The sequence below is a fragment of the Eleginops maclovinus genome, chromosome 1 (assembly GCF_036324505.1).
Source record: "Eleginops maclovinus isolate JMC-PN-2008 ecotype Puerto Natales chromosome 1, JC_Emac_rtc_rv5, whole genome shotgun sequence".
Classification (NCBI taxonomy): Eukaryota; Metazoa; Chordata; class Actinopteri; order Perciformes; family Eleginopidae; genus Eleginops; species Eleginops maclovinus.
Genome location: NC_086349.1, coordinates 21,336,882 through 21,357,112, shown reverse-complemented (window position 1 = coordinate 21,357,112; position 20,231 = coordinate 21,336,882). Strand labels below are relative to the sequence as shown.

Sequence of the window (20,231 nt, the reverse complement as noted above, 5' to 3'; positions counted from 1 at the left end):
TGTTCTAAGGTAAAGGTCTCGTACAGATTGTATATTAATTTCACCTGGTATTTTTTACAAGAGAATTTGTGCTGGATTTAGCCATGAAACATACTGATACAACTTGAAGTGATTCAATAATTAAAAAAATAAAATGACTTTAAATATTGACTGTATTAACAAAAGGCCCTGTTAGGATTTCAGAATTTGCATTTAAATATAAACCATTTTCCTAGAAATAACTCCTGAATCTTCTTACACAGTATCTGTTTTTGATTTATTTAATGTGTATGAATAAACACGCTTGATATTATTTACCCCCTACGTTAATATTAAAAGCTTTCTCCTTCTTTAGATGTAGTTGGTGTGCCTTTGTGGTTACAGTAATCATCAGTGAAATATTCACAGTGATTGGTGTTGCTGCGTATTCTAGAACGCAAGTGTAAAGCGCTTGAGAATTCAACTCTCGTGAGATTTCGAGCGAGAGTACGGCTTGTCGTTAAGACGGTGATCAGCTGGCCTGTCAAAATATTACGCAGCGCGCTAGCTCCTGTGGTGATGTTTTTGTAGTCGCTTCACTTCACTTTGAAGACATGGCAGCCAAAATGGAGCTTGCGCCCATCAGAGCGTGGGATGATTTCTACCCCGGGACAGACCGGTTCGCCAAACCCGAATTCGGAGATTTAGCAAAGTGGAACAACAGAGTGATCAGTAATCTTATGTACTACCAGACTAATTATTTCGCCGTGGCTGTGGCCGTTTTCCTCATTGTAGGGTAAGTCATGGATAGCATGCTAACGGAGGCAAGCTAGCATCTATGGTTGGGTGTTTAATTGGCCTGCATACCTTCTACCCACCACACCCATGCTATTTCTGTAACTATTGTATTGTGGTGGCTACCTTTCTGGCACACCCATGTAAAGCCTTTATATTTTAGAGGCCTTCTTCTAGGCCTATAGCTAACTTTCTGTTTAAATGTCCACATATTCAGTGGCAGCAACTATCAGGGAAATAATAACTTTTTAGCTAATGTTAGATGTTTGCAAATGATCAACCTTAGGCTTCTCTCTGTATATTCAAATTAATGTTACCTACCAGGGTTTTAAATTTGTCTGAGAACCAGTGATTGGATCTGCATCCTACAGTCACTAGCACAGCTTTTGTTTTACATATTTCAAGCTGGTTTCCTGTTTGTCTTTGATTAGATCATGATGTAGTGATTAGTATAGGCCTTACTGCAGGCATATGTCCTATTAAGGTTTAAACCAGCAGTCAGGATGTTAGCAATTGTTGTTGTTACCACTAAGTTGTGCTATTAAAACAATGTCTACACCTATGTACAATATGCCACTGTCTTGTTACAATATTCAGGTTCATGAACCCATTTGGAATGTTTCTGGGAGGAGCTGTGGTGACTCTGGTCTTCGTGGGCTCAGTGTGGGCAGGAGAGAACCAGGCCATGGTGAAGAACTTCAAAAAGAAGAACCCAACAGTGTTTGTCATCTGTGTAATGGTCACCAGCTACTTCCTGCTGTCGCTGTGTGGAGGCGTCCTGGTCTTTATCTTTGGCATCACCTTCCCCTTGCTGTGTAAGCCACGCTATTTACTATCAAAATGAGAAAGAAGTCCTCCTCTATAAAATCATATCCATGGGGTGTCAGAGATTCCTGCCATGCAGTGCACTACATTGACTCTCACACATTTTTATAGACATAGGAATTGTATGCTCCATTTAGTGCCCATAAGAATTACCATGGTGCAAGTTTGCTGAGTTGTCAAGGAGATGGCTTTTAGTTGTTACCATATGAATATGGAATTTTGGTCATGTGATAACACAGGAATGCAGTTTCCAAGATCAATATTGAGCGAACTTGACATTGTTCTGACCTGGCCGTAGCTTCTTGACCTGGGGATAAAAAGACACGTCACAAAATAGAACATGGAAACATTGAGCTGTGTAGTTCTTCATTGTTTTCTTAAGGTTCCCACACACTCCCTGTTGTAGTTTTAGGGCATGGCTCTTGTACAATTAGATTAAGCCATAAGTATTCACATTACACATTCCTTTCTCTCTTTCTGTATGTTCAACCACCCTGCGATGTTGACATAAAAAATCGACTAACTTTAAGGCATCAAATAAATTCCCTGCTTTTTTATTCACGTCACAACACATTAGTTTAACAGATGTGACACTGATATTAATCGTGTGTACTACGCATCATCATATATTTAGGGCTTTGCGTAGCCTAATTACAATTCTAACTTTCATTCCCTACGGTATATCCCAAACACTCATTGGCTAATGTTATACTGTTAGGAAAGATGGTGAGTCACAGCGGGATAAGTAACAGAGGTATTCCTGTGGGTGAACACTTTTTTTCCAAGTACTCTCTCATTCTGACTCACTGCAGGGATTGAACAGCATGTACAGTGTTACTGACATTCATTCACTCATGAGACAGATTGCAAAATAAAGTCAGCGTTACACAGTGATCTGTACTGCCGTTCAGATTTATGACTGTGGGTTTACGTCAGACTGCTAAATACATTTTGAGTCAGGCAGTCAGCAGGGTGGTTTAGTTAATGGATGGGTTGGATCATTAGAGCCGCTCTAACATCATGGCCGATAGGTGAAACGGTTTGATCACCTCCCAGGAGGCCTGCCTGCTGCGGCTTGTGTGTTGACGGGTTGCTATGGGTTGTTGATTTGGACACAACTACATTTACTGGCTGATGTCATGCGTTCAGTATCTGCCTGCCATGGGAATAAAACACACTTTGATCCCTTCTTCTGCTTTAGTTGCAACAGTATCACATTTTGTTTTCCTATTTTCCTTAGCTGTATTCCAGTGGAAAATAATATATTAAGTTTGAGACACTGAAATGTATATCTAAACTTCACGTGTTGTTTTTCTGTAGTAATTCTGATCCATGCCTCCCTGAGACTCCGCAACATGAAGAACAGACTGGAGAACAAGATTGAGGGTGTTGGGCTGAAGAAGACCCCCATGGGCCTCCTCATGGAACTCCTGGATCAGCAGGAGGAGAAAATGAACAAGATTCAGGATTTCATTGAGAGCAAAATGAAAGATTAAGGCTATAATCAAACAAGTGCCAAGGGGAGTTGGTATCATACGGCATGGATTAAAACCTCCTTAGCATAGTCCCATGTGTGGAGTTTTGTTGTTCTGTTACTGATGGCATTCCCATTCTTTATATCCATTACTTTAGTCTCTTATACTTTTGTGTGACTTTACTCACAGATAGATGGTAACATTATAACATGATTTGCACACTCACAGCGTGGATTGGATGTTGAAAGACAATGGGAACCAAAAAAAGTTACCAAAGGTATTCATGTGTCAAAAGTTGTTCCAAAAAAACATCATTATCCTTGTCCACGACGCACTTTGTTCCATGTGACGACTGACGTTGTATTTCAGCAAAATGAAGCAGAGAGTCCGAAAACAATGTCTGGTGTTGTTATAAAATAACAACTGTTTGTTTTTAAAAAAAATAATCAGATGCTTGCAGTTTGCTACCTCAAAACAAGCATGTTTGATTCACCCAGTGAAATGCTTATTAAACAGCAATAAATCCCATTTTGTCACATCAGGAGCTGAATACTGATCTGAGACCTGTTTGTAGACACAATTATCTGCTCATGGAAGTTTAAATATTGCTTTTCTCACAAGATGTGTGTCCTTGGTTCCTGACCATACAGGCTGGCCTGAGTGTATCCCTTCTGATCACAGCTATGCAATATTTAAAAATGAATGGCAAGTGCAGCTTTATTGTTTGAATAACGTCATGATATGTATATGTTCGTTCTGATGTGTCTTTATTTCCATGATATAGCATGCAGAAATATATCAAATGGCTACAGGATACAGAAATATTATATTAATAAATTGCCCGTTCTATTTTCCCCATTTTCTGTTAGGATTAAATCACTTGTCCTTGTGAAAAAAAAATCTAAATTCAATGTGTTATGTTAAGTGTTTGTTTTATACTGAAAGAGTGAGCAGTTTCCTGTTGCTTTTACACATGTGCACATTAACTGCTTTGTCTTAGTGCCACTTTCACAGTTGGCAGTTCAGGAAGATTCTTTATGTTACACAGATGCTAAATTATATATTTTCTGTTTTTATGCAACTGTTTCATCTTGACAGAGTGATGATTCATTCACAGTACTGGACTTAAAACATGGCGGTCATATATACAAATAAAGATTACCTGATTTATGTTGTGGTCTTTTCCCTGTGTAGTCTCAGTATAAACATAGAAACATATTTAACATCAAATGAAGTTTTCTTGGGTTTTTTTGTGTTCAATCTCTCTGAGAAATAAAGGGATTCATTGTGAAATATTACTGAAATAAAAAAGTGTCAAACTGAAAAATGTACTGGGATAAAAGGCAATGTTCTCAAGTGATCCATTTAGTTCAATAAAGATCTATTCCATTTCAGAAAAATAAAAGAGAAACCCAGGCAAACAGTAGAAGATTTTTTTATAACAAAAGGCAAATATATTGAACAGGCTTGCTCCAAAATGAATCTAACATTAATCAAACAAACCTATAAACCTACATTTATTTTAACACACAATGTCAAGAAATATATGAGCAACAACAGAAGCATAATATGAGGCTTTTCTTCATCATTTAGAGCTTATTGTTTAATGATTTTCTAAAGCAACAGCATTTAGTGGAGTGGAACAACAACCAATATTTTTGAATGTGTTATAAAAGTATGTGTCACTTTTATTTTGCACACATCATTTTAGAATATATTTAGAATAAACATACAGTTTGGTGAAGAAAACAAACAGCTTTTAGCAAGTTGAAGCCTCAGAAGAGACTCGTTTCAGCCGATTCCAGGACTTTAGGGAGCGGCACCTGCAAGCATCGACCAAGAAAAGAGTAAAAAGATGACTATGATTTTCTAGGAGGTGTAAACAAAACAACATTGACAACAATTTATAAGCTGTAAAACAAGTGAGAGAATATAATACATTCATATGGCAAACAATTTTCTGTTCTGAGAAATGTAACACTTCCAACAGGGCATTTTCAAACAGTTAATTACTGATCAACACAAATTGAGCTCCCATTACAAAGGATTGTATACTCACATTTTTCAGATAGGCCACATTGCTCTTTTTGATCTCACTCAGCAGCTCATCACGGGGTGTGAGGTCAACCTTAGCTGGCTGTCGTCTTCGAGGGACGGGCTTCAAAGTCTTAATCACTTCAGTCAGGTTTGGTCTTTCATCTGTCAACTCTCCATCGCTTACATTCATCACCCGTTGAGTCTTCTTCAGTTGGAAACGAGCTGCATCTGGTCTCTTGTTATCCCTCGGGTCCAAGTCAAGAAAAGGGTCACGTTTCTTGGGAGTCCTCTTCAGCTGGACGTCCCTCAAAGAGCTTGCTGGTTCTGCACTTTGTTGTTTGGGAGTGCTGTTTTGTTTCACCTTTTTCTGAGGCTCTTGTTGTTTTGTCTCGTGGTGCGTTTGAGGTTCATTGCACAGTTCAGAAGAAGGTGGGACAAACCCGTGCTCCTGCAGGAGCTCCATTGATGGTACGTACCCAAGCATCTCAAGTAAACCAGGAGGCAGGTTAAGGCTGTTCTCATACATCTGCATCATCTTCTTCTGCTCCATGGCCTGCTGTTGCTTCTGATCCTCCTTCCTCACCTGCCTCTGGCGGTCCAGATTCCTGGTCAAGAGGTTGGTCACCACCATCCTGGGCCCTGGCTGCTCAAAGTGGTAGCCCATCTTTAGGAGGGTGTTGTTGGCCTTGAGCAGGCGAGAGATCTCCATCTCTGCGTGGTGACCCAGCATGTGCCTCTGGTTGTGAAAACGCAGCTCTGTGAGGGTCTCATTGAATTGGAGGCAGCGGATGATGGCCACGATGCCCTTTCCGGTTACAAAATTAGACTCGATGTTCAAAGTGGTAATGCTTCGATTCTCTCGTAACATGTTGGCCAGGTGGTAAGCAATATTTTCATCCACACCGGTGTTGGCTATACTGAAGGTTTTCACGTGTCTGTTCTTCTTCAAAGCGTTGACGTAGTCTAGGAGCATGTCTTTGGGAATGTTTTCTATGTTGTTTAAATTAATCTCAGTGATAGAGGGGTTGTTGTTGCGGACTTTGTCAAGAGTCGTCTCCAAGTTTGTCTCATTTCCTGAGGGTCTTGATGTCATTTTTATATTATTAAATGCTAGCTTTGGTATATTTAATTTGTTAATTTTTCTCTCTTCTTTCTTCGGGAGTGTATCAATGGTTTCTTTTATCTCTGGCTCCTCTGCTGCCTCTTTGGGAAGCGAAGTCTCTGTAGTTTTAATTTCCTCTTTCTCTTCAACTGGTGATGTGCTGGGTCTTTGGGCTACACTCTCAGTCTTCTCCTTGGTGTCTGATAAAGGCTGATTGTCATCTGTATTGTTTTCTAATACATTTTCGGTTTTAGTGTCTAGAGGATCTACATGCTTGTTTAGATTCTCACGGTTGTCTGTTTTTATCTCTTCTTCATCTTTTACATCCACTTGTTTTTCCTTTTCATCCACTTCATCCGTCTCATCAAAGACTTCAACAATTTCCTCGATAATCTCCTCTATAATTTCCTCTCCATCTGTACCGTCTACAACTTCTTCCTCAATGACTTCCTCTATCACTTCATACTCAACGTCTTCTTCTTCTTCTTTCTTTTCATTTTCCTCACTCAAAGTTCTCTAATGAAAACAACATCAGGCACAAGTTAGAAATTCCGCCTTTAACATCTAACAAGGAGGACCTTCCAGTTTTTTAAAGTTATTACTAATATTTTATCCAAACATTTGAGATGTTGACCTCTTACCTCACTGGGCAGCAGAGTAGTAGGCACTCTTTCTTCTTCAAGCATACGGTTGGACTCTTTCTCCCAGTAGAGGTAACCAACCAGCGATCTGTGGTCGAACGTCCCCGTTGGAGGCTTGTCCGTCTGGTCCTTTTGTCTCTGGCCCACCGGTACCCTCTCATCTGGAGCAATAATAACATCCATTTCACTCTGGAGCTCCTTAAGCTCCTCCGGCGAAAGCATAGCAAGGAGCTCATCCTCATCAATATCCTCTTCATTGAGATCCTCAAGGTCTTTACTGTTTGACATATTTGCTACTTTCTTTTACTGATATCAAAAAGGAAGTATAACCTATGTCCAATCTATGACTCAGGACCGAGCGAACTGAAAAGCCTCTGACTTTGACTTCAGTTAGGAACTGTTGGCTCCTGCCGCATGTGGAGTCTAAATTTAAACTCTGTGAAAGGCATGGAAGATATTTAAAATTCAAGCACTGAGCATACTACATTCTTCTTTCAGCCCTTGCTCCCAGCTGGCCTGGCTGTCAGGATCTTTTGGGATGACAGTTGCTTCAGGCAAAGTGTGGGATTGACAGCAGCAGGTGGACCATTTAAACGGGGCCGACGGCTCACACAGCTCCTCCCTGTCTCCCAGAGCTCATAACCTCTGAAGTACTGCACAACAAACGAGATCCAGCCAGAAGCGATAATTAAGTAGTAATTTCTCAATAGGGAAATGGATACTAACATTGTAGTGAAAGCATTTCTTCTTTCAGAGTGTTTTTTTAGATCATTGCTAGTTTAAATTACCTGGTGCAAGGAAATGTAGCCTACAGACTTTTTATACAAGAAATACAAATCTAGAAGTAAAATTATAAGAGCAGTTTGATCTATTAAAAAATATTCTTATATCTTGACCAGGCTGAATGCTACCCTTTGTTTCCAGACTGTTTGCTAAGCTAAGCTAACAGGCTACTAGCTATGGCTTCACATTTTGATTGACAGATAGGAGAGTGTGTCGATTTTCTCATCTAAATCTCAACAACAAAGTGAATACCAAAAGTTAAACTATACCTTTAAGGTTTAACTCATGTACTCAATAACAGAACCTGACCCGGTTGTTTACCCCCCCAAACAAACCTCTCAATGAAGGTGACAACAGCAGTCTGTCTGTCACATGTATTTATTCACATCCTTGTTCCCAGTGGAAAATATTTTATGACAACATCTAACAACATGTAACTACACACTGACTGTACAAATATGTGAGGAAACGAGACATGAATATGTTTTTTTTAAAACGGCAGTGGTCTTCTGTTAATATAAAAAGAAGTTCTTGTAAATTAAAAAATTAAAAATCTTACCATGCATTTCAAAACACATCACGCCACCAACAAAGACAAAATGGTCTATAAACAATATTGACAGAATACATCTGAATAAATGAAAGGAAGAAATGTCAAGTCATCAAATACACAGTCTAATAATAATGGGTTCTTGTAATGTCGTTTTGGGAACATGTTTGTTTTCTATTAGGATGTTATAATTAAGAATATGATACTTTACTGAGATGAAAGTGGTGAAAACACTTCATTCTACAACCTACTGTTTTAGATAAGGCGGTAGCTAGTTCCACATGGAGTTGGTTTTCAGTAAAAATGCTTTTCGCCTGTTTTTTCATCTTTAAAACACAAAAGGGTTTGAATCCAGTGTGGTTGTGCAACATCTTAAAGTTCCTTGACACATTCTCATCTCCCTGTACAATCCATCCGATCCAAGGCACATGGGAAAAGTCATTCAAGAGTGTCATCACTGTGTTCAGAGGTTACTTTAACATGAGGACGGCGTACACATAGACTCTGCCGAAAACGGACAAAACATCTTCCAAGACGGGGCTTAGGCAGAACTAAAGTGTGTGTACAGCCTATGTTTCAGCCTCATTTCCTTCATGTGCTGCTGGCCATGGCTTTGTTTGTGCCAAAGTTTGGTTTGGTCCTCTTCAGTGGATGCCCATGTAGCTTCCATCCATGTAAAATCTGTGCAGGCAGTGAGACAAGAACATGTCAAAACGAGTGTAGCTCAACTTTGTAAGTAGAAGTTCAACAAGAAATGAGTGATGGCTGTTTGTGGAAAAAGAAAACAGAGGAATGGAAGTGCAATACATCAAAAAGTCCACATTACTTTGTGAAGGCATGCAACATGATTTGGGGGCTTGTATTGCTTTTTTAGCCTCACCAGCTGCAGGATTGCGATATTGGATGGTTTGGACTCGGTACACTACTTTTGTTCAGCATATCTCAACGAATGGATTGCCATGGGAATTTGCTTTATACTTTCATTGTCTTTGGAAGTAAACCCCTGACTTTTCCTATAGTGCCACCATGATGTTGAACTTTTCAGATATTTAGTGATATTTGTTTGGCATTCCTGCTTTTATTCTTAAATTGGGAAAGAGAGAGAAAGCACAGGAAAGGCAGCAAAAGGACCTGGACTTGAATCCAAATTGGGCCGCTGCAGCAAGGACTAAATGGTACCCTAACCCTGGTAACCCTATACTACCGGGGCACCCCCTTCAGGGAAATTTCATAATAACTTTATGATAATTGGCCCTAGAATTGGGACATTCATTTACCTTTGTTCAGTGATGTATCAGGAACATAAGTTGATATGCTCAACACTTGGTTTCATGAGGAAATATCTGCCAAACTAATGACAGTCCCTGAGCCTTATTTTGTGTTGATCGCTAATTAGCAAATGTCAGCATGCTAAGATAAGACGGTGACAGCATTAATGTGCTAATTAGCATGTTGTATTTATCATAATGAGCTTGTAAGTATTAAACGCAGGAAAAGGACATTCCTGAGGGTTGTATGTCAGGTGCAAGACCATTAAGATAATAAGTGGTACGTTTTTGTGCAAATGCAATGCTGTGCTTGAACGAAACATCTCCAAACCAAGATATGAAAATGTGGATGATTTGAATAAATAAGCTATAAAAAGGATTGACACATGAATGAAAATGTGATGTCATAAATGGAGATGACTGGCACCACGACACGAAGTAATCCGCTGTGTTTGGTCTCACCCTTAAGTGCTAGAAAGGTTGTCTGATGGTTCATCTGTACTAGCGGCCTCAGAGCCAACCACCTCAACTGACTCTGATTTTTTAGGCATTTTTTCAGACCCTTTGTTTTCTGGAGGAAATCTGCACACACATTAATCGTAAGTCAAGAGAGAAAGAAAGAACGTCCTCATGATTAAATTTGGTTAATCTACAGAGTTAAATAGTTTCAGGTTACACAAGATAAAGCCTCAGAGAAATACAATGTTTATCCAAGGGCAGAGCAGCACACAAAACAAAGGCCTTAAACTGCAGCATGCATTGCAGGAAACAGGAGAGGCACTGACTTCTGTACCTGCCGCTAAGCATCAACAGGGTAAAAAGAGGGCTAATTATTGCCTCCTTAAGACAGCAACCAGTATTTCTACTTTAATTGCATTAATAATTAAACTAAACATGCCCTTAATTGCCGGTGACTGACTAACTCCCTGTGGTATCCGGAGTTCAGTGTGGAAAGTGAATTGCGTCACTCACCTGCTATGTGAGGGACTACGGTTGTATGGAGAAACCGGCGCTGCAGGGTGTGTGTACTGAGGTGTGTCTGGTGTCTCGTAATCTGTCAGGCCAACTGCCAGCTGGTTGCGCCAGTTGCCCGTGCTTTCCACTGAGGACACTGCAAACAAGACACAAGCAAAAACACTCAGCTAATGTTGGAGTTGGAAGTAATTGTTGTTATTGGAAACACTCTTAAATCCATCTTGACGTCACCAGTGCAAAACAACCGTTTACCCATCACAAGATTCTGCTGCAATATGTTATTACAGTCCTGTTCCTGCCACTTCACATGGAGACTTATATTTTATGATATAGACCCAAAACTTGCTTAAATCTTTTGGTTTGTTGGTCCAATATCTTCAAGTGACATGCTTTATAGATGACAAGTTCAAGTTTTTCAACCACTTTCCCTAAGATTAAACTCAAATGTGTCTTCTAAACAATAATATAACCTTAAATGACATAGCGATATGTCGTTCATGGGTTTGCACACTATAAGTGTTTGAAACAAATGTGTTATTATCAGATACAGTACATTTGTTTGTATTGATGCCACTGAGAAAAGATGAAAAGAGGCATTTCAATTATGGTCACCTGATTTAGAAAATAATGACCCAACTTGCACTGGAAAAAAATATCCTTCTGATGGATAGACTGTATCAAGCAAATAAACACTTACCCATGACAGTACGTTTTTATGTTGAAGGAAAAGTCAACTAATAGCCCTACCGCATATTTACATTGTGGGCTGATGGACCAGCAGTATAAACAACCAGCACTTATCATTGCAAAAGACAGAGATGATTATCCTACTGTGACTGTTTTTGCCTCTTCTGTTTTTCTTTTACATTTACACAGTCACAGTCAAAGACTTAATGTCTTGGCTGCTTGGGAAAGCTTTAGACACAAGTGAAACTCTCCACTTTAATACACTTACAATTGTATTGAGTATGTTAGCAGATCTTTAGAAGAAAGGACCATATAGAAATAAGAAAGCATCACGTGCAGGATGCTTACATGGACCCTACTGGCTGAAATATATTTTGTGTTAAAATGTTAAGTAGATATTATAAATACATTTCGATGTACTTAAGAGAAAGAAAACAGGTTTTGTTTCAATCACAATAATAGATAACATTTTTAAAACTGCTCAAAGACATCATCTCACCTGAAGAAAAGGAGGTGGTTCTGCTGGAGTGGCTGAAAGCAGCTGGCATGGTCTGGTAACCCAGGCTGAGCTGCGAGCCGCTGTCAAAATCATATCCACCCAGCATCCCCCTCCCTCCATCCCGGGGACCCTTGCTTCGATGGTACCAGCCTTTCAGATGCTCCGCCACCAGTGCCTTGTGCATGTTCTTGGCCAACAGCTCGGTTTTGGGGCCCTCTCTGTTTCGCGGCGGCCTCACTGTAGCGTAGGGATTCTGGGAAATCTTATCTGCCCGGTCACTGCTGTAAGTCCTGTATCTGTCATGTCCGTTATACCCATTTATCTGGTAGGAAGGGTTGACGTTGTAGTGGCCTTCCACATCATTCTCATACACGTAGGCACCGTTAGCGTAAGGTTCCATGTCCGCGCAGGGGTAGCCTGCGACATAGTAGGCACTGGGTGCATAGTGTGATGAGCTGTCACATGAATAACTACAACCAGAGTGGTGCTGGACCAAGTTGGGCATACTCCCAGTATTACCATACACCTCTACCTTCCTGTGGAGACGATGCATGGTTGAGGTTCGGGAGTCTAGCGTACTGTAGTGGGAGTTGGCCGCCCCGCAATAGTCCAGACTGGACTGACTGGTGTAGGACGAACAATCCTCTAACACCTCTGTGCTGTTGCTGCGGTGGGATGGTGACAAGATAAAAACCGGCTTCTCTGAATCAGAATCTTTTTTAAGCCGGGGCTGCGACTCCAGACTCCCGCTGCGATGCCTGAAGTGAGGAGACCCCTCGGACCTGGAGAAGCAACATTTTCAGTTAATTTCTACCCATCTAAATAAAAGTTAGGGATTTAGTAGCTTAGGGTTAAGGTTAGAGGGTTCAAGGGAAGTGGGGATAAGGTGAAGGAGGTGAGGAAAAGGAAATAAATTGGCGCAGTGGATCACACCTGAGCTGGCTGCTGCTGTAGGCATTGCGGGTCATAACCGGGGTGGGAGGCATGCTGCGTGGATCTCTAAGAGGTCTGGGAAGGGTTTTATAGGGACTACTGTGGGTGGAGGAGACCTCTCTTGGATTCTGGTAGTAGTGGGAAGCATCCTGGCCTTCAAAAGCTAGTCTATAAGGGTGTGGAGAGGATAAAAAAAAAGAAAATGAAAGGGATGACATGTGAGGAAAGGAATGAGGCTGTAAACATGACATGGCAAATATTATAGACCCTGCCAAATTATGATATCATTGCTTTCTTCTAGGAACAGCGTTGCAATTAAATCAAAGGTTGTTAAACAAGCTACGCACTTCACACGAGAGAGGGAAAGGACATGAGTTTCCACACCTGCTGTGGTTCTTGTTTAGGTGATTTTCCCTTGGAGATCCACGTCTGTCTACATCATAATCTGCTGCCAGCGATCGCATCGGACTGAGCTGAGGGGAACCCTGGACCGACCGCGAGCGTGGCCTCTGACTGACACCATCCGAGTCATCTGTACACAAAGTATCCCACTGTTAACAAAACAGCCAACCCCTGAGAACTCCTCTTTTGATATGTAGCTAGCAGGTTGATTTTAATGCATTATAATGTGTGTTGTCTGACTCACCATCATCCAGCGGGAGACTAGCCAGCGAGCTGCAGTCTGAACGGATGAGTTCATCTGGAAAAAGAGAAGATAACTCTCTCCATTTACTGAGAATATAACGTAATCATCCATAACACATATCAAGCTGCAGCATACCCGCAATGATCACCGAGGCCCGCTGCGTGGGCTTTTTCCCCTTCTTGATTCGGTATTGGTTCATCTCATCCTCTATCTGCTGGAGTTTGTGCATGGCATCCAAACAGTTTCTCCTCCTCTTTTTCTTCACAGTTTTGCAAAGTTCTGCTTCATTTGCGAGCTTCTTGGCCGCCTCCACAATCTTCTGCTGCAGCGCAAATCTGCTCTCCAGGTTCCTCAGGATCGGATCCTGAAGCAGAACATAAGATAACAGTTAGTAAATCTGCTACATATCATTTAATACGTTTATAACTACTATTGTCACCTGTTTTTCCCTATTGCATTTCCTTAAAATAAACATTGTTCTCAATACAGTAAGAGATACAAAAAGCATGTATAGTTTACATTTTACACAAGCGCTATATTTTCCGTAATCAGCTGAAGCAAACGTTACTGAAACATTATTTTCTGATGTACAATTTACCAATATGGCACAGAGGAATAAGATATAACAGCTAGGATAGTTAGTTGTTAGTTGTGATCATTTTGATTGATTATAGACGACCAAACACAAATACAATATCCCGAAGTTCATCCTTTAAACTCACATATTATATAAACAGTTAAACACTGACCTCATTGTAGGGAAACAGGTCATCCAATTTGAAAGCAGTGCCAACTCGCCGTCTGACATGTGGCGGTCTTTCTCCTGAAGACAGGGGATACTCTTTTGGCAGCTTGCCAGTGATCTCCTGAAAACACAAGCAACAAATTCCGTTAGATACTTACAACACATTGAATTGAGCGTAACAGCAGAAAGCATCGATCTTAATAATGGGAGTTCAGCTAAATGGATATGGTTGTTTAGAAAAGCATGCATGTGCCTTGTTAAATTTAGCAGCAGTGCAGAAGAAGTGTTATACAAAATGATTTCTCACCGCCTCTCTCAAGCAAATCTTCTTCAGTTCTTTTGTTTTCTTGGCCAGAATATCTTGGATCTCCTGCTCTTTTTTTCTCAGTTCAGAGAGTTTCTCCTTCTTCTGTTCTTCACTCATTTCAGAGTCTCCAGAACCTGTGAAAACAAAATTCTTAGTATTCATGCAAACATAAAGCTTACATCTGAAAATAACCGTCATGTCATGACACTGTGAGCTGACTTTTTAATATAACACCTCTACCAGGGAGCATGAATATGATCTGAGATGGTAATAATGATTTTCGCTATACAAACATGAACTTAATAGATCCGTGCTTCATGAACTGAAATAAGTACCAACCTGTAGACACCAGGCTGCCATTGCTGGCTGTTATTAAGGTTTTGTTCAGGCCTGCGTCTCCCAGTCGGTTTATTTTAGCTCCTCCGTGCTCCGTGAGATCCATGGCAATTTCCTCCACACTTCTAGCTGTTACTAATTTACCCTAAAATATTTTTTTTAAAAGAGAGTAAACACCAAAGATTAGTTCAAAAACTAAAAAGCAAGTCTCAAAAGTAAGGACATGGTGACTGACTGAATGAAACTTACTTTGCTTTGTTTTCTGTCCAGGTAGAACTGGTGCTGGCTAATGGCCATGACCCATATGGTTTTGATCAAAGAATGGCTGGCATACCACGTGTGGATGAGTAGGCCCGTCTGCCCAAAGGTGCGCTTGGTTACTGCTCTCCTGTGGCAAGAAACACACCACAAGAGGATTGGAGATGGAGATTTTTTTAACCAAATTTATCTAGAAGTTAAATGGATGAGTGCTCTCCTTATATGAAGCTAAAGAGAAACACATAATAGGAGACTAGACAACTGTAGGCACAACAAAACAAGTGAATATTTGACTTTTTAACAAAGAATAGTCTCTCCTAATGTTTACCTGTGTGGATCATTCACTTCTACAGCAAATTTCTTCTCCCGGAAGTACAAGTTTTCCAGCTGCTTCCACTGATAAAGCTGGGGATGAAAATAAAAAATGTGGAAAATGGATGTTATGCTCAGTAGTTCTCAACCTGTGGGCCAGGTATAATGGCTTTAAAATGTATCCTTTTGTGCCTTAAGTCCTGGTGAATACTCATATTTTTTTTCTAAAACAATCCGTGGTATTACTGCAGTTAAAAAGTTCAAAACAAAGACAAGTGACTGCAGGTGTTTTCGCTCGCCCGCTTTAGCACAATCGTTTAAAAAGCCAGACTGTAATATGAACTGTCATTACAGTCTGTGCCTCCTGGCATGCACAGTCTGCAATAATTCAGGTGTTAAGACAGCAAAGAATGCCACAAGGGGACATTAAGCAAAGACTCATCGCAGTATACAGCACTTTGCATGGCTCATCACGTCTATCCCTGTATAACCCAGGTGTTCGCTGAACACAGCCTGTTTGGGTCAGTGACTCACTGTGTGTCTGGAAAAATGAAACACCACGCAGGAAACAATACAACATGTGGCTGATTTGAGAAACGTATTGTATCGCAATGCTGCTACATGCTTAACACTTGAGAAGAATCAAGTTTTACTGTTAGAATTTAAAAGATTGACTGTTGATTCAATATTTAAATAAACATACAAATAAGTAAATGTTATGTTAAGAACTACAGCTCAGTCTATTTGCATTACTACTTTAAGCCTGGCAAAGAAATGCAGTATGCAGACTTACCAGTACAATGGATCTTCCCAAGTTCTGTTTAAGTTATTAAATCTTTTGCTGTCAACACAAACACATACGTTGTTCCCTACTCGTGTCAGCTCCTGACTTGTCTCCTCAGGTATTCTCGGAGCATGAATTTTAACGCCCCATATCCTGCCCCTTTCCCTTTGACATCACCAACTCACTCCCTCTTCCCCTCTCCAAAACACGCACTGCTGCCTGCACACAGCTTGCACAATTCTTTGGAAGAAGACAAAGAGAGATTGTGCTATGTCGACAATTACCAGACATGGAAGACAGTGCTAGTAGATTAATGTGAATTCTTTTGATCTTGCCTCTACTTCTAAACTTCACGGCTTGCCTGCACCCTGCAGAGACCCGAGTAACAAATGGACATAGCTGATGGATTACTCCCATAGGTCATACTTCTATAAGCTTACATGCTCAAACAACACAGATGTAACAAGAAAAGCAGTTTCTTAGTATGAATCTCAGACTTTATGCAAAAAGGGACAAGACTCATTAAAGCGGCCAGAGATCTCTAGATGTTGCTGCAATTGTTCAAGTCTGGCCTCGTCTGCTGCAGCAAGCCAATCCTTTGTTGGAGTAAAATAGATGATGCATGAATTTTGAGCCAGTGAATCACCAGGCTCAGCGCAACAGCAGCGAAGCTTACCACAGTCAGATTAGTGAATCAGGGGAACAGAAAGAAGCCATTTTAGAGATGGAGAAGTATGAAATGTTTACCTTTCGAGGTTTCAATTTATCCTGAAGGTCATACTGGCCGATGCCCTTATAGCTGATTCCAAGCCACCACGGGATCCCTTGTTTATCCTGTGAGGCAAGAGCACAGCTTGATGGTTGACTCAGTTTCAGGTGCAACAGCTGTCATTTTCCATTTATCGCGGCGGAAGACCTACCTTCACTTCGTAATAATGCACGCCATACGTGGGCAATGATTCCACTAATGTCAGATACCTAGAACCAAAAAATATTCATGTTAACACCACAGGCTAGAACAGCTGCATGGGGTTTACTTAGGGAGTGTAAAACGATAGCACTGGGTGTTTGACCCCAGTCCAGTGAATCAGTGTGATTCACTGAAGAGGAGCTATTGATTTCTATCAGATGATGAGAAAAGGAGTGCCAGAGAGACATAGGGAGAAGGGGGGTACGGAGGGAGCTAATAGAGGTGAGGGGAAGATTAATGAACTTAAAGCCTAATAGCATCCATCATCTAATCACTGGTGTTGAACCATTTGCAGCAAATACACATTTTTCCTCAGTACTTACTGAACAATGGCCTGTCCTCGGGAGACTCCTTTCAGCTGCTTATAATGTTCAATTACTCGGTCCTCACTGCAATATCACATCAAGAAAACACCATTTTACACTAAACGGATGTGACCCTGTAACTGACGACATTTGAAAAGGTAAATCAGGAATAAAAGCGATTGCATATTTTTTGTTAAATGGTTTTAAACAAGATTTATACATTTAATAAACCAAACATATTTTTTTTACAACAGAAAACACACTTCAATAAATGTCATTAAGACTTATTTTATCAATCAACATACGTTAATAATCCAAAGGGAAAAAAGGTTTCTCGTCACGATGTGAACAGATAAAGATACATTAGATATACAAATATATCTCCTCTCAATTCTTATTTGTCTTGTGTGCAGAGGACTGTTTTGGTAGCTTGCCTGAAAACACTGGTAGCTAAACATACTGAGCACTTTCAGCTTACCTCAATGGAGTTTACTTCCTGCATGAAACTAGACCAGCCACTGCATGTAATGTCAGTCATCCATATACTTCTTGCTGTGGTGATGAGGTGTACATTGTTATAGTAAGATATACAGGAAAGAAGCATACCAGTATGCAAGCGACGGATGCTCCTTGAGTACTTTGGTGGGAAGAGTTGGTAGTTTCTTCAGTTCAGCTCTCGTGTTTTCATCACTAAAACAGAGAGGACAAATATTGGTGATAACATTTTGGAAGTTTTAATGAGCAATCCCTCTCTACTGAGTCAGTAAAGTAGGCTAAAACTAGTGTTGTATGTAACCTAGTTCCTTTTAAGTGAATATTTTAACAGTCCACTTCATTTAGAAGGAATTTGTGAAGCCTTCAGTGCATTCATCCGACAGCTGGAGTTACTTTAAATAATATGAAAGTGCTCTAATAATAACCCCCCAATATAGTAGATCAAATAAGCTCTACTTGGAAACAGCTGCACTAACACATGATCTATTTTACATAAGGAGCACTTCTACTATTTGATAATGTATTCTCACACTGTGGTATGGCCATATTAATTTAAGTAAATAATCAGAATACTTTTCCCACCATAATCAATTACATGTGGTGTAAATAGCACTCTCCACATTGCCGGGCTATGCATAGGCTATTGGCTAAGCAGCACTGGAATGCAAATACAATAAGTCAAAAAGCTCTGGTTTAAATAAGAAGGCTTTAAAATGTTTTTGAAATCCACAAAGTAATTCAGAGGACATGACCTCAGATTCCCTAATGGCACGGGGCTCAGGCCTGGCAACAACCATATCAAAGAATCTACTCTTATGAACAAAGGTGTCTGTTTTCCTTTATTATCTAAGTTCATCAGCTGGTCAGAGCCAGGTGGCGACATGCACAAAGCCCTGCAGTATTCCCTCTGAGCCCTACATGTGTAATATCAGCACAGATGATAGCTGCTCTCTGCAATTTAAAGCTCTCTCTGCTCTGCAAAACGTGGCATCTATCAGCACTAGGAGATTCATTAGCTGCACGGTGCAATGTTCTGTGGTAAACCTCACATAACACTGCTATTGATTTCTGCTGTGACGATTGAATGCCTTCGCTAAGAGCTCTCTATTAACATGTCCTGCTGCTGTTAAATACCTCTTACCCAGCTGAGAGCATGCACTTACCTTGTGTAGTCCCCCTTCGCCTCCTAAAGAAAAATAAATACATCTTATTAGATCAAGGGATAAAAGATGTGGCAATTAATGTATGTATGAGACTATTAAAAGCACTAACCTGCAAAGCATTTGCGGCTAATTTGAAGACGTTTTCACTCTCCACTTCTATAATCCCCTGAGAGACATGATAGATCAATATGGAAAATATTAACAGGATGGAGATGATGAAATCCAGGTGGTGATATCTTTCTAGATCCAAACATAGAATATTTTCTCTGTTGCACTACATTAAACTCGGCTTATTCTCAAATTGAACCCTTGTGTTTCTGTTCCTTTCTATAAACTATCCAGTTTACATTCCAGCCAGCAGAGTTACAAAACCGTGCCCTGCAGCGATTGTCTGATGAGCTGCGAGCGTCCACAGTGAATCATCAGAGTGCGTCTCGGAAGTGAACGCAACTAGCAGCGTCTTTTTCAAGGCTTCTGAAACAAGAGGTAAACACTTACGTTGTAGACGGCAGATTTTGCATTCAGGAAGAATAACTCCACCGTTGTGATGTCCTTTAGCTGTGTTATGTTTTCTACATAGAACCTGTGGAGGATAAAAGCAGACGCACACAGAACAATTCAAAAGGTTGAATGGAGATAGTGGGTGTTATTGCTGCTTATTATAGACAACCACAATTGTGTATTCATCTTTTTTCTTATATCTCTTATATTTGCCTTTATAGATATGTTTGTATTGCTGTCTCTCTTTATCTTTTGTAATACCTGTTCACTTTCTGCTGCTGTCACAAAACTATTTCCCAATTTGGGATAAATAAAGTATATCTTAATTAATCAAAACTAATTATTGTGATGTGTGGGTGAGAGTGAGGATTAATGATAACGTGCAAAGGGCTCAAAAACCACCAACAAGATATTTGGTTGTCAAAGTTTTAGAGTTTGATAATCATGACCCTAACCACCCTGGACATTGTGTTGACGCTCACAGCTTTACTCCACGTCTACAACATAGTGCTCCCTGCTGGAGATCGTGTGATTTGCATGACTAAAAAAATCAATTATTACCTGACCAGGAAGTTGAGAGCAATGGGCGCAGACTTCTTAGAAAAGTCATGTTCAAGAACCCTGCGGTCCATCTGCAACCATTTACGCTGTCCACTGCAAAAGTCAAACAGATGGAGGAATCAGAAAGCATTGTACACATAAGCACATATGGACATCTGTAAATATTCAGAAAACTGAAAGGAAATTAAGGCATTAATTCACATACTTGTCATCACAAAATGCCAGTCCAAAAAACTCCTTCTCTTTGAGGTTGAAGTGTGAAGACACCAGGTCGAGGAGTTCGTACGACAGCAGCTTAGGCTGTGGAGGAAGATTTAGAT

The 20,231-nt window shown here is 40.4% G+C and overlaps 3 protein-coding genes across 5 annotated transcripts in view; 1 reads left to right on the top strand and 2 right to left on the bottom strand.

Annotated features, from left to right (window-relative positions):
• Window positions 1–496: 496 nt before the first annotated feature.
• On the top strand, window positions 497–4,223 carry LOC134866633 (PRA1 family protein 3-like). Its single transcript, XM_063886931.1, has 3 exons — window positions 497–754; window positions 1,351–1,568; window positions 2,899–4,223. Exons 1-3 carry the CDS (start codon window positions 573–575, stop codon window positions 3,072–3,074), a joined length of 576 nt encoding a protein of 191 aa, XP_063743001.1. The 5' UTR covers window positions 497–572; the 3' UTR covers window positions 3,075–4,223.
• lmod3 (leiomodin 3 (fetal)) lies at window positions 3,494–7,297 on the bottom strand. The gene is made up of 3 exons (XM_063886539.1): window positions 6,834–7,297; window positions 5,113–6,708; window positions 3,494–4,876 (listed from the first exon to the last, which is right to left on the bottom strand). The coding sequence occupies exons 1-3, from the start codon at window positions 7,119–7,121 to the stop codon at window positions 4,829–4,831; spliced, it is 1,932 nt and encodes a 643-aa protein (XP_063742609.1). The 5' UTR covers window positions 7,122–7,297; the 3' UTR covers window positions 3,494–4,828.
• Window positions 7,298–7,976: 679 nt separating this feature from the next.
• frmd4bb (FERM domain containing 4Bb) overlaps window positions 7,977–20,231 on the bottom strand; it is a 30,163-nt gene continuing 17,908 nt past the window's right edge. For 2 of the 3 annotated variants that reach the window (XM_063878296.1, XM_063878315.1), the window contains exons 3-24: window positions 20,117–20,211; window positions 19,912–20,004; window positions 19,348–19,432; window positions 18,959–19,015; window positions 18,850–18,872; window positions 17,798–17,881; window positions 17,210–17,275; window positions 16,837–16,894; window positions 16,664–16,750; window positions 15,149–15,225; window positions 14,812–14,950; window positions 14,566–14,707; window positions 14,227–14,360; window positions 13,924–14,040; window positions 13,310–13,538; window positions 13,175–13,228; window positions 12,913–13,060; window positions 12,529–12,696; window positions 11,596–12,377; window positions 10,407–10,545; window positions 9,897–10,016; window positions 7,977–8,847 (exon numbers count right to left, since the gene is read on the bottom strand). In XM_063878296.1, coding sequence (XP_063734366.1) covers window positions 9,899–10,016; window positions 10,407–10,545; window positions 11,596–12,377; window positions 12,529–12,696; window positions 12,913–13,060; window positions 13,175–13,228; window positions 13,310–13,538; window positions 13,924–14,040; window positions 14,227–14,360; window positions 14,566–14,707; window positions 14,812–14,950; window positions 15,149–15,225; window positions 16,664–16,750; window positions 16,837–16,894; window positions 17,210–17,275; window positions 17,798–17,881; window positions 18,850–18,872; window positions 18,959–19,015; window positions 19,348–19,432; window positions 19,912–20,004; window positions 20,117–20,211 — 2,895 coding nt within the window. In that variant the 3' untranslated portion in view covers window positions 7,977–8,847; window positions 9,897–9,898. The remainder of the gene's footprint in view (window positions 8,848–9,896; window positions 10,017–10,406; window positions 10,546–11,595; window positions 12,378–12,528; window positions 12,697–12,912; window positions 13,061–13,174; window positions 13,229–13,309; window positions 13,539–13,923; window positions 14,041–14,226; window positions 14,361–14,565; window positions 14,708–14,811; window positions 14,951–15,148; window positions 15,226–16,663; window positions 16,751–16,836; window positions 16,895–17,209; window positions 17,276–17,797; window positions 17,882–18,849; window positions 18,873–18,958; window positions 19,016–19,347; window positions 19,433–19,911; window positions 20,005–20,116; window positions 20,212–20,231) is intronic. The other variant, XM_063878306.1, reaches the window with a different exon arrangement.